Below are 17,459 nucleotides of genomic sequence, written 5' to 3'. Positions count from 1 at the left end.
AAAGTCCTGACGTCTACGAGGTGAGCCGGAGGGAGGAGAGGGCAACAAAGATCTAAATTTTTGGTTTTTGTCAATAACTAAAAAACTATGCGTTGTATCAAAAAATATTCTATGACGACAATAGAGCTTATTAAATTCTCTATAAATTAGATTCAATACAGTTTTTCCAAATTCTCATCCGTTTTCGAACTACACGCTCAGGAAAAGTAAAAATTAAAAAAAGCTTTAAAATAAATATGTAGGTATTCCTTTCTAATTCTGTTTGCAGCGACAAAATATTGTTCTTAGTTAATGCTCAGATGCTGATAAGTCGTCTATTGTGAATTGTCCTTGGCGTCAATATACACACACTGGCAAAATTAGAGGAACATAGGTAAAAAGGGCCACAACTTGAACTCAAGTGGGTCGGGCTGAGTGAAATCCTTTTTTATAGTTACTAAGCTAATTAAAGAAATAAAATATTGAACAAAACTGGCAAGTTGACAGGTTTTTATAGCAATTATGCCCTAATAAGTGTTTTTAGATGATTGACGTTGTAAGTGTGCCTGATAAGAATGGCGTTTTAGCGGGGTGCAAGGTATGCTCAGCTTATTTGATTGTCTGGTTTTTGGAAGAATACATTGCTTAGATTCAAAATTAGTGATTTCCCAGCATCTGCGACAGCTAAAGTTGTAACCACGATAGAAAAAGGTCACACCTACCGTCAGGCCTTAGGTGTGTCGGCTTCCGTGGTCCATCGTAACTTTCAACGCCACAGAGAGACTCGATCTTACGTTCTGAGACGAGAACAAGGCAGATATCGGGTGACAATGGTTCAGGATGACCATTTTGTAAAGAAACAAACCTTGAGAAATCGACCTCAAACTGCTATGCAGACACGAAACCTGTCGGAACAGGTCCGAGATGTACGTTTACACGTACATCAACTTTTACGTACTGTACTGTACAATCACTTACGTGATTGTACAGTAAGAAGAAGACTTATAGAAGTTAAATTAAACTCAACAGTGCCTGTAAGGGCACCAAAACTTGAGACTGGACACCGAAGAGCCAGGCTAAGATTTGCGCGTGAACATCAAAATTAGACAAGTGAGTGAAATCTTGTGCTGTACAGTGATGGGAGCAAATTCTGTGTACATTTGGTTGACAGGCGATAAAGAATGTGGATAAATCGTAAGGAACGCTATAGGCCATCAAACTTAACGGAAACAGTGGCCTATGATGCAGGCTTCGTAATGGTTTGGAGTGGCATATGATTTGGAAGCCGCACGGAGCTGATGATTATTGACGATGGTACTTTGAGAGTACAGGGCTATAGCACAGCCATCCTGGAACTGCATGGTGTGCCTTTTGCACAGTTTTAGGTAGCAACTTCAATTTTATGCGTGTCCATAGAGTAAAAAAATCGGGCATTATTACCTAAACGATGCTGGCGTAGCCCAGGTGGAGAGGCCAGCGCGGTCTACGGATGTGGATCCGATTGAAGACATGTGGCACATAAATGGGTGAACGGTACGAGTTAAAACTCCGGTCCAAAATGTGTCCAGGACCTCGAGTTGGCACTACTGGAGGAGTAGGAGAATATCCCACAGGAAATGATTGACAATCAAAATGCAAGCATGGAATGGCGTATCCAGGCCCTCTTGAGATTCATAGAAGGCATTACACACTTTTAACATGACATTTCTTTAATAAAAATGGAGAATTTAACTTAAAAACTAACTACTGAAATTTCAAAGATTTTCTTAAATTTTGATTTTTGCCGATTTTTTTCTATTTTTCACGTTTTTATGCCCTAAATTTACATAAAATTTATTTTTTAATAATCCATTAGTACCTAATTAAATAAATAAATATATAAAAAACAGTGAACAATTTCCAAAAAATTGAAAATTTTGTTATGTTCCTCTAATTCTGCCGGTGTGTTTATTACCTACATTTTTCCACCCTCACTTTTGAGGGGTCAGCTCATTCCCGATGATTCATGATGTTTTTTATACAAATAATTAAGCTGGCAAACAAGAGTATGGTCTACCTGATGTAAAATGGTTACCATAATGCCTATGCGACGTCTGCAGCACCAGGGGTGTTACAGGTGCCACTAGGGTAGGGCCGTGGTGCGGTGTTCCACAGGGGTCTGTTCTTGGCCCACTCCTGTGGAACATCGGCTACGACAGAGTCTTGCGAGGTGCTCTTCTCCGCGGGCTACGCATAGTCTGCTACGCAGATGACACCTACATGCTAGCCAGCGGAGCATGCTTTGAAGAGGCGATTCGCTTGGCGAGGGTGGGTGCGTCCCAAGTTATTACACGGATCGAGGCGCAGGGTTTGCGCGTGGCCATAGAAAAGACTGAGGCCATTTTCTTCCACGGTCCTCGTAGACGGCCTCCCGATGATACAACCCTCTTTATTGGTGAAGTCAGGGTGCCAATTGGCAGGGAGATGAAGTACCTGGGTTTAGTCCTAGACTCCAGGTGTTCCTTCACGCCCCACTTCCGCAGATTGGCACCAAAGCTAAAAAAGACGGCCATGGTTCTTGGACGCCTCCTGCCCAACTTGGGGGGTCCGGGATCCGCCTGCAGGAGACTTTAAGCGGGGGTCCTTCAATCCATGGCCCTCTATGGAGCTCCTGTCTGGGCGGATAATCTCAATGCGCAGAGAAGAGCCTTATTGAGGAGTCCGCAGCGAACAATGGCCCTGCGGATGATTCGCGGTTACCGGACGGTGGCCACCGAAGCGGCGTTTGCATTAGCCGGTACCCCTCCATGGGACCTGGAAGCCCGTGTGCATGCGGAAATCTACTCCCGCACTGCAGCAGCAAAGGAAAGAGGGGAACGGGTGCCACCAGATCTGGCAGCCCAATGGCGTCGCCAAGCGCGAATGCTGATAATGCGCACCTGGCAAGACCAAATGGCATCTCCAACTGCCGGTCACAGAGTTGTTGCAGCAATTGAGCCAGTACTGGAGGATTGGGTGGCGCAGCGTAATGGCACTCTCTCCTACCGGATGGTGCAGATGCTGACAGGACATGGGTGTTTCGGTCACTACCTGCACCATACGGCCAGACGGGAGCCAACGCCTCAGTGCCATAACTGTACGGAGGAGGACGACATGGCGCAGCACACGCTCGTTGCCTGCCCAGCCTGGGTCGCACAACGGGCAGAACTCTGCGCCGCTATAGGACCAGACCTGACACTCCCGGACATAATAAGAGCACTAGTCCGGTCGAGAGAAGCCTGGCAGGCGGTCTTTACTTTCTGCGAGTCCATCATGACGCAGAAGGAGGCCGCTGAGAGAAATCGGGAAGCTGATGAAGCTGCTGACCCGATAAGGAGAAGACGCGGAGGACGAAGACGCGCTCAACATGAGCGTCAACTCCCGCCATAATAGGGCTCAGGCGATGGATTGGGGAATCCGTCGCCTATTGCACGAGCTCTTCCGGTAGAAGAGCAGCCGGAGCCCAGGACCGCTCTCCCGGAGAAAGCGGCAGAAGCCGCGCGGATGGTTCTGCTGGTAGAGCAGATGCCGCTGTCTGGGCTGCTGCAGTTATCGCCTCAGGCGGGTCCAGCGGCTCAGCGACACGCGGAGAGGAGGCACCGTTGGGTTTTAGTGGGTAGCCAAGGGTGCTCCTAATTACCGCAGTACCCGAGGAGTCCCACATATCCAGGCGGCTCCCCCAGGCTGTCGGGAATGCATGAAGAATCCAACGGCAAAAAAAAAAAAAAGTTGCCACTACTTTTTGACACCACGAACTATATTATGTTCTCATGTTGGCAACATTTTTACATTAAAATGTTTTTGGTGGGATAAGGTCTTATGACGTATAAAAAACTACTTGCTAGATATCGTTCAAACCAATTTTCGTTGGTAGTTTTTATAGTAATGTACATCATATACCTGTGTATTTTTTTAAAGACTTATCATGCCCCTACTTTAGAATTTAAAGGCGGGCGGGAGTGGGACTCATTTTACAACTTTGGAAGAGTCTTTCTCGCAAACTATCCAGGTTAGAAAAAAATTATATTAGAAACCTCAATATGATTTTTGAAGACCTATCCATAGATACCCCACACGAATAGGTTATAATAATAATATCTAAGGACGCTTCACACCACGTCAGTCTGGCCCCGTGCTAAGTACTTGAAGGACTTGTGTTACGGGTGCCAGGCAACGGAAATATATTTAATACTTTTATATTATACATATATTTAAGATTTTTATTATATTATACATTAATACACATCCAAGACCCAGGAACATTGAAAACTTTTTTTTGTTTCGTCGGCGGGATTCGAACCCGCGACCTCCGGCTTGCGCTACCAACGCGCACAAACTGGGCCACAGAGGTCGTTATATAGGTTAGATCAGGGGTCACCAAATGGGGGACCGGGGTCCGCATCCAGACCGCCGACCCATTGTGTGCGGACCAAGCATTTTCGAAGATGAACTTCATTCCGATAAATACCTATGTAAATTCCGTATTCCTTTGTTAATGTCTATTTATTTACCTTTGTTTATGAGTGGAGCGCGGACGGACGGACAGACAGACAGACAAACAGACATGACGAATCTATAAGGGTTCCCTTTTTGCCATTTGGCTACGGAACCCTAAAAAGTATATATACATTAAAGTAATTAATATGATACACACAAAGAGGACAGCTAAATTTTACCCAGTATACAACATTATATAATAAGTATATCATGTATATTACATTACGCTCAAAGACCGAAAACGCTCAGTGATGCAGTGATTTAGTAAAAGAAAAAATATTTTGTAGTATACGTGGTAATTCAAATATAATCTTCCATACCTATGGACGATTAATCAATCAAGAACAAATCAAGAAAAAAACGAATAGCATATCAGCCACGACACGAATTTCTCGGAATGGTCTTTTTGTGATAGCCAGAACTTTTTTACGTGGGATATTTATACGTGGGAGAGCCATGCTGCGGCTCGACCGGAGAAATACCACGTTCTCACAGAAAACCGGCGTGAAACAGCGCTTACGCTGTGTTTCGCCGAGTGAGTGAGTTTACCGGAGGCCCAATCCCCTTCCCATACCCTCCCCTATTCCCTCTTAAAAGGCCGGCAACGCACTTGCAGCTCTTCTGATGCTGCGAGTGTCCATGGGCGACGGAAGTTGCTTTGCATCAGGTTACCCGTTTGCTCGTTTGCCACCTTATTTCATAAAAAAAGAATGCGTCGTGACCGTTTTCATTAGTGCCACAGCGCCAATTTCGCGTCGTGGCTGTTTCACTGTGACCACAACGCGTTGTCAGATATTTTTCCGCTCACTGAGCGTTTTCGGCGTTTGAGCGTAACATAGGTTATTTTGGTATAATATTTGAGTAGTATCCAACTCAAATATTATACCAACATTTTTTTTGTCGAGAAAAAACACAACCAATAGGAGCAAAACTGTAACAATTTCACTCACTTTAGCTTTCACTGCATACATTTTCTAATATAAAATAGAGTACAAACTAGTGAAAAAGAATTTAAAAACAATTTGTAATGAATAATGACCCATCGTTCAACTTGACAATGACTGCCCGGAGGGGCTGAAAGTCTCGAGTAAGTATAATATGTGTCAGTGCACATTTAGAAATCACGACATTTAAGTTACATCAGTTTTTGTGGAAGCGGGCGAAAACCGGGTACTCTGTTACGCCATGTCTTAAAATAGAATTAAAAGATAAAACCGACTTTCAAATTGCACGTAATTACCGAACTAGCACAATGGCAGAAATAGCAGCCAACCCTAAACGTTTTAAATGCACAGTGGTGTAAAAGGGGGTCAGGAAGAAATTTTCAGTTCCACTAATGTGTATCAGCTGATAGCTGAAGATATCACTAGGAGTAGCAGGAGCTGAATTTAATGCCACTCCAGGTTGGATACGAGTATGTTGCAACCTACTTGCAGCTTATTAGCTTTTTTTCTGAGCCTATGCTATCCCGCTGCTGGGCAAAGGCCTCCCCCAAGATCTTCCATCTGTCTCGCTCCAACGCCACCGCAGGCCAGCCTGGCTTGTAGGCATCCAGTTCATCTCGCCATCTTTTTGGAGGCCGTCCACGGCGGCGTCGTCCGCCCACTGGTACCCACTCTGTGGTGACCTTTGCCCAACGGTCACCCACTCTGTGGTGACCTTTGCCCAACGGTCAGGATGCATGCGGCTGGTATGACCCGCCCAGTCCCACTTTAATTTTTTTTATTAGCTTTAACATAGAAATAATAGTGAAAATTCCATTTCAGAAGTGGTTTGCACATTTAAATAAATAAATTCTTTATTGAGAGCTACTAAGGCCCAAATTGTTAGTAACAAAGATCTTAAAAACTAGGTTTATAGCGGGTAGTATTTTATTAGTTTTGATTTTGGTACATAAATTAACTAATTAACATTTATTTCCTAACTAGAACCCTTAAAAATGGTGTTCTAGTATCGGCGAGTCATATTTTTCAGCCAGCATCTTTAGAATACCATTGGTACTCGATCGCAGCCTGTTCAGCAAAGACCATGTCTTTTTTCTTATGATTTCATAAAAGTCATCAGTATGCTTATTTGCAAACATACCCGACGCTGAGCATACGCTAAAAGCTATAGCCATTATTATATTGTATCCTAATTTTATTTATACATTTTTACGGTTCCGTACCCAAAGGGTAAAAACGGGATCCTATTACTAAGACTTCCTTGTCTGTCCGTCTGTCTGTATGTCATTAAGCTGTATCTCAAGAACCGCTACAGCTAGACTTCTCAAATGTTCACAGATTGTGTATATCTGTAGCCGCTATAACAACAAATACTAAAAACAAAATAATATTGATATTTAAGGGGGGCTCCCATACAACAAACGTTTTTTTTAGCCTTTTTTGCTCAATATCAATAATGGCAACAGGTAGGCACATGAAATTTTCACAAAGGCCTTAAATATATGCGTACTTTAACAATTAATCATAATATTTAAAAAAAATAAAAAATTAACGGGGGCTCCCATACAAAAAACACAATTTTTGGCCTATTTTTGCTCTATAACGGTACGGAACTAAGGTGCCTACCACCGGTTAGGTTAGGTTTGGGCGGGACCTCTCGCTCTCGAGCATGGTTCGCTGCATGCTCGAGAGCGATGAGGCCTGGCAGGCGGCGGTCTCTTTCTGCGAAGCGGTCCTTTCGCAGAAAGAGGCCACGGAGCGGAACTGAGAGGATGACCAAAACTTCGTCGAATTATTTACTGTATGTGCAAGTAGCGCCCTCTGCTTTGACCTTTGCGTACTATCCCCTATTCCTACAACAATGAACTTTTGAATGCTTGTAAAAGCATTAAAAGCTTAAAGCAAGCGGAGCTTAACATTCGCAGACTTCTAGCATTTATTCGAGACTGTCCTTTCTTTGCCAAGAGTAAAAGCTTAAAAACATGTTTAGAGGCTTTTTACTACTTTCACTTTTATAAGTGAGTTGTATACAACAACTACGATTTTAAACTCGATTTCATACAATCCAGTTCTTTTCCGATGGAAAAACTTCGTTATGAAATCCATAGCCATTTCTTTATTTAAACAAAGGCTCACTTTGAAGTAATTCTATTTCGTTGACTCGTGAATCGTGATCTATGAAGTGTTCCACTTATTAAAAAATACTGTACTTCAACTGGACAAAGACAGCAATATAGGATTAAAGTATGGCGGAAATATTGTTCAAACATGTTGTTTAATTTAAGATATATATTAACTTTTTTCTAAAAAAAATAAAAAAATACGAATTGCGAAAAATATAGCCTATTTCACAATCGGCATTAACACATTTATTAAATTCGTATCTAAAATAAAAATTATGTACCTATCTACGGAGTGTAACAAAACTAAGTGGTAATACTTTAGGGCAGAGATTCCCAAACTTATTTGTCTCCTGCCCACTTGGAGAACAAATTATGTTTTAGCGCCCCCTTTGTTTCAATTTAAAATGCCTCTACACAACGCCCCCATTTTTTTCTGGGTCCCACACCACCCCTTTTCAAACCTTCAGCGCCCCCAAAGGGGCGTTATCGCCCACTTTGGGAAATGCTGCTTTAAAGTATGTATCCCTTGTAAAAGCAGCAGCAGCGATAAAAGAGTTATTTTTTTAACTTTTATATGGGCTTTAGGGCTCTCTTTTTTATTTATTTACTATACAGGGTGTAACCAAACTAATAGTAAGGTGTGTATAAGTACTTGAGTACTGAGTCCCCTGTATTGAGTTCATTGTGAAAGTAGCAGTGCTGAAAAAATAACTTTTTCAAACTTTTGTATTGGAAAATTCCTGGCGCTCGTGCGCTTGCCCATACAAATCACTAAATAAAATTAAATTAAGAAATTTAAAAAAACCCCCGCCAAACAACTTTAAAAAGTAATGAAATAATATATTTTACTAACTTTAAGTTTAAATAATTCCTAAGTGTAAAGTGATATTTTAGTCCATAATTGTTGTCACGGTGTGTCGGGGGACCGCCAGCAGTGTCTTTTGCATTTTGTATCGCCATGTCACTGATTGTCTCGATTTCTTCGATCGCTGAAAACTGACCCCTAAACTATAATGTTATGTGAAATCAAACATCTACATTAGCGGTCCCCCGACACACCTTGATAACATAGAATCCAGGTGATGCTGCAGCAGCAGCATGCAAAAATTTATTGGTTATCTACGTCTTACTAGTTGTCGCAAATAAAATGAGCCCAAACACGAAACCATTGTTCTAAGTTGGTGAGCAGTTGGGTATCCTATTGATTACCAGGTGATGCTGCAGCACCAGGTCAAATTTCCATTAATCACGTGTCACGAACACGTCACGAAACAAAAACAAAAAGTCACGAACTAGAATGCAATAAAGCCCACCAAACGACTGCAAGTTGCTAATCGGCCCTTCACGAACCAGATGAACCGCGATTTTTCAGCACGGAGCAGGCTACGATGCCACAGACAGACAGACAGACAGACAGACAGACAGACAGACAGACAGACAGACAGACAGACATACAGACAGACAGACAGACAGACAGACAGACAGACAGACAGACAGACAGACAGACAGACAGACAGACAGACAGACAGACAGACAGACAGACAGACAGACAGACAGACAGACAGACAGACAGACAGACAGACAGACAGACAGACAGACAGACAGACAGACAGACAGACAGACAGACAGACAGACAGACAGACAGACAGACAGACAGACAGACAGACAGACAGACAGACAGACAGACAGACAGACAGACAGACAGACAGACAGACAGACAGACAGACAGACAGACAGACAGACAGACAGACAGACAGACAGACAGACAGACAGACAGACAGACAGACAGACAGACAGACAGACAGACAGACAGACAGACAGACAGACAGACAGACAGACAGACAGACAGACAGACAGACAGACAGACAGACAGACAGACAGACAGACAGACAGACAGACAGACAGACAGACAGACAGACAGACAGACAGACAGACAGACAGACAGACAGACAGACAGACAGACAGACAGACAGACAGACAGACAGACAGACAGACAGACAGACAGACAGACAGACAGACAGACAGACAGACAGACAGACAGACAGACAGACAGACAGACAGACAGACAGACAGACAGACAGACAGACAGACAGACAGACAGACAGACAGACAGACAGACAGACAGACAGACAGACAGACAGACAGACAGACAGACAGACAGACAGACAGACAGACAGACAGACAGACAGACATACATACAGACAGACAGACAGACAGACAGACAGACCGACAGACAGACACGTCAAACTTATAACACCCCTCTTTTTTTGTCGGGGGTTAAAAAGCGCTACTACTTTCACAGTGAACTCTATATAAGAGACACATACAAACCCTTAAGGACGCTATCACAAAAATTATGACAAATTTTGACAGGTCAGTACGAATATCGACGTTAAGTACATTAAAATAACATTCAATATCAGCGCGCCTTGTACAGTGGCGGTTACGACGCTCGCCGCTTTCTTGATAGGGCAAAAATGTATGAAGAAATTTGAGAGCGTTTCTTATTTTTCTTATAAATGGAAATGTTATTTATTTTTATATAAAATATTTAACTATTCGTAAAGGGGACTAAATAAGCAACATTTTTTTTTTGTATATTTGTTTTCCTTAGTTCAGTGTATTTAGCTACAATGGTACCTAATCAAACCCCATTTTTTTAACACGTATTTATGTGAAAATTTTGTATGCGGCTATAAAATTTTTATAGTATAGACGTGGAGATGAATATATTATCTTTCATTTGAAACCAAAATATCCTTGCAGTGTGGCTCCTAATTCTTTAAAATGGTACCTGAAAATCGCTGATATTTGTGAAAAAATGTGGTAGCATCCTTAAGGCTTAAAGTATTATCAATTTATCACTTAGTTTTGTTACACCTTGTAGAGGGTTTGTTCGCTTTGCGAGCATCTCACCCTCATAGGAACATACACAACTATTTGTGACCTAACCTTGACTAACCTAACTAATATAATAATATTCTGACCTTGTTACTTATTGGAAAAGCAAGAATACTGTTGCATATTCCTATCTGACGTAGATTAATATAATTTTCTATATCCCTCGACCTTGCTCCGGACACATTCAGTTAGAATATGACGCAGGTCTACCACGCAGCATTCTGAACAGTGTAATGTAATTTTTCCCATCAATGCAGCGAAAATATTTTAAGGAAGGTTTACCGGAGGCCCAATCCCTTCCGCTAACCTATTTCCTTCCCTTTCCTCCCCTATTACCCTATTCCCTCTTAAAAGGCCGGCAACGCACTTGACACTCTTCTGATACTGCGAGTGTCCATGGGCGACGGAAGTTGCTTTCCATCAGGTGACCCGTTTGCTCGTTTGCCCTCTTATTTCATTAAAAAAAAAGGAAGATGTCCGGAACGAAGTGTGAGGCTTTAATCTTGCCTGCTCATATTTTGATCATCGAATCAAGGTCTTTTTGGTGTAATCATTTGCATTGTTCTATGTCACTGTCCCCTTGATAGTGACCGTTCATCAAAATATTTTTTCCATAGGTATTAGGGACCATCTATAAAAGTACGTCACACGATTTTCATGATATTTAGACCCCCCTGCCGTTTCCTACCTCTTGTAACAAGTTATCACATTCGTGACGTCTCCCTAGTGTGACGTCACAATTTTGTAATTTTACATCTAAACATTTAAACCACCTAAATATTTTCAATTTCACTGCACAATTTATTAAATTAAAATGTGACGTTATAAAACTTAGGACCCCTCCCCCTCCTTGTGACACTTCATCGACCCCCTCCCCTCAAAACTCAACTCAAACTCAAAATTTTTTATTCAGAATAAATTTTTTCAAATATTCTCTGAACGTCGGGGCTACACAGATGCCTACCACCGGTTCGGGAACTAACCCGGCGAGAAGAACCGGCGTAAGAAACTCGCAGAACCTCCTTTAGGTATGGCCCCTACGAGGTACCATCCGATCCCGGGTTCGAGTTTGCATGCGGATAGCATAGGAACACACCTAAATCATGACCGCGACCGCGACATTGTCGTAGAGAGCTCTACCAATTACTTTGACATTAGAACATACACGCGTATGTCACCCCAACCGGACTCGGAAGGGGAGAGGGACGGCCCTCTTTTAAGCAATAACATTAATAACTTGAGCTCATCTACCGCGATAACTCGTACGCAGCTAGTTTGTGCTACCGCGCGCGAGCAGCCTCACTCGTCTGAGAGTGAGTAAGGGGTCGGACCCCTTAAGAGCAGGGGGGACCCGTGTCCCCACGTCAGATAAAAATAGCTTATTTTCGTAGCTCTCCCCAATATTGCCCGTCTAGAATGTCATACGTGTGACTTTAGGGGAGGGGGCCAGGCCCCCCTCATTGTTTATTTCCAAACCAACTAGCAACAGACTAGTTATAGCCACGATTAAACTACCATGGTCTTAACCAGACCAGTAGCTTAGACCCTTTCGAAAAAAAAAAAAAAAAAAAAAGAGGTACCATCGAAATTTTGACGTTAGTTAAAATATTTGTATAATCAGAAGTCAAATTAAATCGCCGTGCGTGGTTGCTTCTTTGGCTAAACTATCCACCCTTTCAATGTCGATGTGAGTAGGTATCCACTGTAATAATATGATATCTTTGCCAGACTTAATCAAACTCATCATACATGTAACTTATTATAAGTACATACATAATATCATAAGCTAACTGCGTACATCCATCATCATCAGACAAACATTTTAATAGGTACGTGTTCAGAGCACCTTGGGAGTCGCAAAAAATCACTTTTTTACATTAATACACTGTATATGTATAATATAATAACTACCAATCTTAGGCATCCATTATACGATCATACAAGCGACAGTCAATTCCATCAATCATGAATTATGTTTGACTGATGGTGACTGATGGACTGATGAATGGTATTAGACGGTCACTCAATTCTCTTCAGTTTTATGTCAGTCAAAGTCAAAATTTTCAAAGCTTATATATACGTTTCTAATTTTTTCCTATTTTGTCAGATGTGACAGCACTCACTCAAAATACGTGACTGATGGTTGCATGAAGCAAAAATCAAGATATCCAGATTTTCGTCAATCAACTTCATGCAACCATCAGTCACTGCATTACACGACAGGTTATGCATCAGTCACAGTCATGAGTGTGGTAAAACTGACAGCAAAACCTACCGTGTAATGTTTGCCTTATCTATTTGTGGATCCAGAATAGCTGTGTCCACTTTATTTTGGTCTTTGGATCCGTCTGTAAATATTTTATGAAACTGTGAAAAATATTTTACAATATAGTTATTACATTTTGTTTTCTTTGGTTCGGGGTCATTTTCAATTCTTAACTTAACCGCATGAGATAATAAGTCGTGTTTTTTTTTTGATGGAAACGATGAGAACGTGGTATTTCTCCGGTCGAGCCGGCCCATTCGTGCCGAAGCATGGCTCTCCCACGTATAAAATGTTATTTGGCAAACATGAAGAATAGATCACGTTAAGGGACATAGGCTATTTTTTGCGGAAAAATGTACGGTCGCGTGAAATTCCTAAATTACGCAAGCGAAGCCGCCCGGTACATCTATATATAATAAAATCGTAGGGAAGTCAATGCTGTACATTGAATATTTTTGTACAATAAATAATACTTGGGACGTGATCTACTATACTAACGCGGACGATCCTCTATTTCTTCGCTCCTATTAGTCGTAGAATAATAAAATATAGCTTATAGCCTTTCTCGATAATAGGCTATTTAACACTGAAAGATTTTTTTAAATCGGGCCAGTAGTTCCTGAGATTAGCGCGTTCAAATAAGCCCTTTCATATAATTTCCCCCGTTTTTTCCAAATTTTCCCCTATTTCTTCGCTCCTATTAGTCTTAGCGTGATAAAATATAGCCTATAGCCTTCCTCAATCAATGGGCTATCAAACACAATTAGATAAAATTAAAATCGCAATTTCGTATCAGCCAAAACAATACGATTTCAATCGATCACTATACATGACACCATTGTTTGTGACATTCGTGAACACCCAGCATCAGATTGTTGATCGCTATTTTTACGTGATAAGGTAGCCGGATGGAACGTAGTTATAAAAATACGCCATCTAGTTGACGACCACGAATACTATCAACGCCCTCTACCCACCCCTACTATGCAGGTACTAATAAAAAAGGGTCGTTACAACTTTTTCCGTCTAGACCCCTTTCGCAACGAGCGGTAAGGAACTTCGTTTCAAAAGCAGCGCTGATAGAGCATCTATCAGCACTGCTACTTTCACAGTGAACTCCATATAAGGGATTTCACTGTGAAAGTATAACTTTAGGGTGTGTATGTTACACACCCTAAAGTAATATCACTTTTAACATTTTAAACTTTTAGCATTACTACTTGAATAAGTCGCGTTAAGTCCCGATTAAAATTTTTTAATTTATTATCACTTTGTTTTGTTACACCCTGTATACAGCTGGTGGGTCATGACACTCATGACAACAAACATTAATCGAGTGGCGTTTAACCTTGAATTAATGTGATGCGGAATTGAACTTAGTAAAGGTACAAGTTGATATTCCCGTCGTCCGATAAGAAAGAACAAACCACAATGTATTTTAGTAAGTAGGTTAATATACTGCAGTGTTTATTTCCAAACACTTCCGAAACGGCTTGACCGATTTTTATAAAATGTTGTGTGCCGGTCAGGTCTAAAAATCGAGCAACATCTATTTTGCAGACCCGACTCGACGCATAAGTATGCCAAAACAATATTTGCCGGATCAGTCAGTTTATGACTAGACTATTTGCAAGCGGCTCTGATCTTGTCAAAAACGTATCTTGCGGTATAAAGTGTCCTATGCCCTTGGCCAGTCCCTAAAGTCTACTCTGTGACTCGACAAAATCGGTCCAGTAATAAAGATACTAGATACAAACACGATTAACCATGGGAGAGCCATGCTTCGGCACTAATGGGCCGACTTGAACGCAGAAGTACCAGGGGCTCACAGAAAAAAGGCGTGAAACAGAGCTTGCGATTTGCGCTGGGTTTCTCCTAGTGAGTTTACCGGAGGACCAAACGCCTACCCTATTTTCTTCTCTACCCTCTTAAAAAGTTAAAGGGCCGGCACGCACCTGCAGCTCTTCTGATGTTGCGAGTGTCCATGGGCGAAGGAAGTTGCTTTCCATCAGGTGACCCGTTTGCTCGTTTGCCCTCTTATTTTATTTAAAAACACCAACTATCATTCTTTATAATAAATAGTTTTGAAAACTCACCCATTATTCTCCTTCCCGTTGCTAGCCGATCGTTGCACCTTCGGCCTCGGTCGATTCTCCTTATCCAGGGTCGCTCGTTGCTCGTCCATGCGGTCTGACTGACAGCGCGCCAGCAGCTCAAACATCTCCGTGGGGTTGTCACTCTCTTCCGACTCCCCTCGGACCATGTCAGACTTCTCTTCTTTCTTTTTCGCATCGGGTGTTATCTAAGTTGGAAAAAAAAATAATAAAACTAGATCTTCTTACCACTTTATTTCTTAAACAATATTCAGTTAAATATAGGCCAAATAGTGCAAGAGGGTCGTAATTGAGTGTTAAACATATTGTATTTCCACAAACAATTCACAGTGAACTCTCTACAAGGAACACATACATACCCTAAAGTATTATTACTTTTTTTTGTTACACCCTGTATACAGGAAAAGCAAAAACATAATGGTAAATGAAGCCCCCCCCCCCCTATTGTTTGCTATTCAATTTATGAAATTTAAAATGTGATGTCACATAACTTAGGACCTACCCCATCCTTGTTACACCTACGTCGACAACCCCACTTAGGTGTGACATATACAGTATATACTTAATGGATGACCCCTTAATAATAAGGGGTCATCCATTAAGTATATACTGTATATGTCAGTTCTTTCCCTTACCTGTATAAGGGACAACTGCTCCATACTCTGTCGTCTAACGCGCAGGGCTATGAAGGGAGTCTGGGGAGTTTGGTCCGTTTCTTGCGGTGGCGAGGGTGCAGCCTCCACAGGCAGCCCCAGCACCTTGCACAAATCGCCTATGTTCATCTGTGCCGTGGCCATGCCTAACACGTCACCCAGCTGCAAACGAAATTATTATAGATTATTTATATAACATAATAATGTTATAAAGAGGTCAATTTTCTGACGTTGTATGAAGTATTAAGACAGTACACACTACAATGTGCACACTACCATCTTTTTGTTTGCTTCATTATTATTTAAGGTCGAATTTCAACCACTAGGCGACCTCTAGTATTTCTAAATGACCTATTCAAATTTGCACCACGCATCTCAATACCACGGGTCTATCAAATGTGTATTTTCTTGTGTGGTAAATAAAGTCCAGTTACGAATGAGTCATTTTATCATCCCATTGCATCAACAACATTGTATTGTGAGCCATTGCATTAATGTGCAAGGTTCAGCTAAACACTTGTAAACAAACCAAGCAAAATCTCCAACCACTAAACAGATGGCGCTATACAAAACACGTGACTTCATAAATATTTGACCCTTCAACAGATGGCTAAAACGTCGAGTTAAAACGCATTATTGTTTTTTCGAAATCACATTTAACTTAATGAGATCTAGCTACGCACTAATTACTAGCAAGCGCCCTTTATGTGACTTATAGATGAGAGTAACTTTTTAAACTTTTGTATGGGTTTATTCATGGCACTGGGGCGTTCGCCCATACAGATAACAAAAAATTGCTTTTTAGCGCTGCTACTTTCACAGTTAACTCTATATGGATTATGGATGCTGTTAAGCATTTTAGTATCATGCCACAAAAAAAATGCATTGAGTTATAAGTGCAGTCATGTTCTTTAGATCATATCAGATTTTAGAACAAGAAAGCATTAATTACTAAAAAAATACACAAAAGCTTACCAGTGACCATATAAGGGACACGTGCAAACTCTAAAGTATTATCAATTTGTTACACCCAGTGTAAATAAATACTTTTAACACCTAACATATTTTACATCTCCCCAAATATATTATTGTAGTTGAGTTAGTTTAATAAATAAAAATTATTATATCCTCACCTCCTTCGATATATTATAATGCTCCTTCGCATAGTACAGCGCTTTCTCGTGGTTGCCCAATGCCGCATGGGCGTTGCCAAGCGACCAGCAAGCTCTGCCTTCTCCAACTCTGTCCTGCAGCTTCCTGGCTGCTGTGAGATGTCGGGCATGGTACTCCTCGGCTATACGGTACTCTCTGAGCAAGGTGTACGTGTTACCGAGGGAGTAGCACGCTTGGGCTTCGACTGCCGCGTCTCCTAGCTCTTCAGCGAGAGCGAGAGTTTGTCTGTGAAGGAATATCGTCATATTTTACTTATATTGAGTCAAGATGTATGCCAGTACATCAGACACCAAACATTTTTTTCACTTATAAACAGGGAGAAATTCTGGTAAAAAGGTCTAACTTACTTGTCTCACTAGAAATTTTAATATATCTTGATTTACAAGCTTCAAGACTGAGGTAGAGATATCTAAAAGCTATGCGAATGATTTAATTTTAAAATAATAAAAAAAACATTATAACGTAACGTTATAACGGGCCCGCCATTTTGACAAACTCAGTGATCGCCTAATGGAAAGCATTTACCGTCACTTATGGGTTATTCAAGGTATTGGCCAGTATCTACAATTAAAAATGCTATGTCAATTAACGTTGTAATTAGGGCGTTCGCTGCGTTGAGTGCCCGTCGCGGGCGCCAGCGCCGTGCGCTCGCCATAGTAATCGTGTCAGCCGTCGCACTTTGAGCGTATCAGCCGTCGCACGATTACTATTGCCTTCTCTACATATCGGCGGATGCGTCGGGAGATGCTCCGCAACCATATCTGCGGATAAATTGCGATCCGTCCACACAT

At 41.5% G+C, this 17,459-nt stretch overlaps 1 protein-coding gene across 3 annotated transcripts in view; it reads right to left on the bottom strand.

The window, feature by feature from the left end:
* Positions 1-17,459, bottom strand: part of LOC121738515 (G-protein-signaling modulator 2) — a 75,663-nt gene that overhangs the window by 49,941 nt on the left and 8,263 nt on the right. For all 3 annotated transcript variants that reach the window (XR_006037298.1, XM_042130631.1, XM_042130632.1), the window contains exons 5-7: positions 16,629-16,893; positions 15,478-15,657; positions 14,825-15,030 (exon numbers count right to left, since the gene is read on the bottom strand). Coding sequence is in view for 2 of the 3 variants with exons in the window: in XM_042130631.1 (XP_041986565.1) it covers positions 14,825-15,030; positions 15,478-15,657; positions 16,629-16,893 (651 nt within the window). In the remaining variant the exon portion in view is untranslated. The remainder of the gene's footprint in view (positions 1-14,824; positions 15,031-15,477; positions 15,658-16,628; positions 16,894-17,459) is intronic.

Source organism: Aricia agestis, chromosome Z, assembly GCF_905147365.1.
Source record: "Aricia agestis chromosome Z, ilAriAges1.1, whole genome shotgun sequence".
Classification (NCBI taxonomy): Eukaryota; Metazoa; Arthropoda; class Insecta; order Lepidoptera; family Lycaenidae; genus Aricia; species Aricia agestis.
Note: the sequence above shows the minus strand (reverse complement) of the source record. Positions and strands in the feature narration are given on the sequence as shown.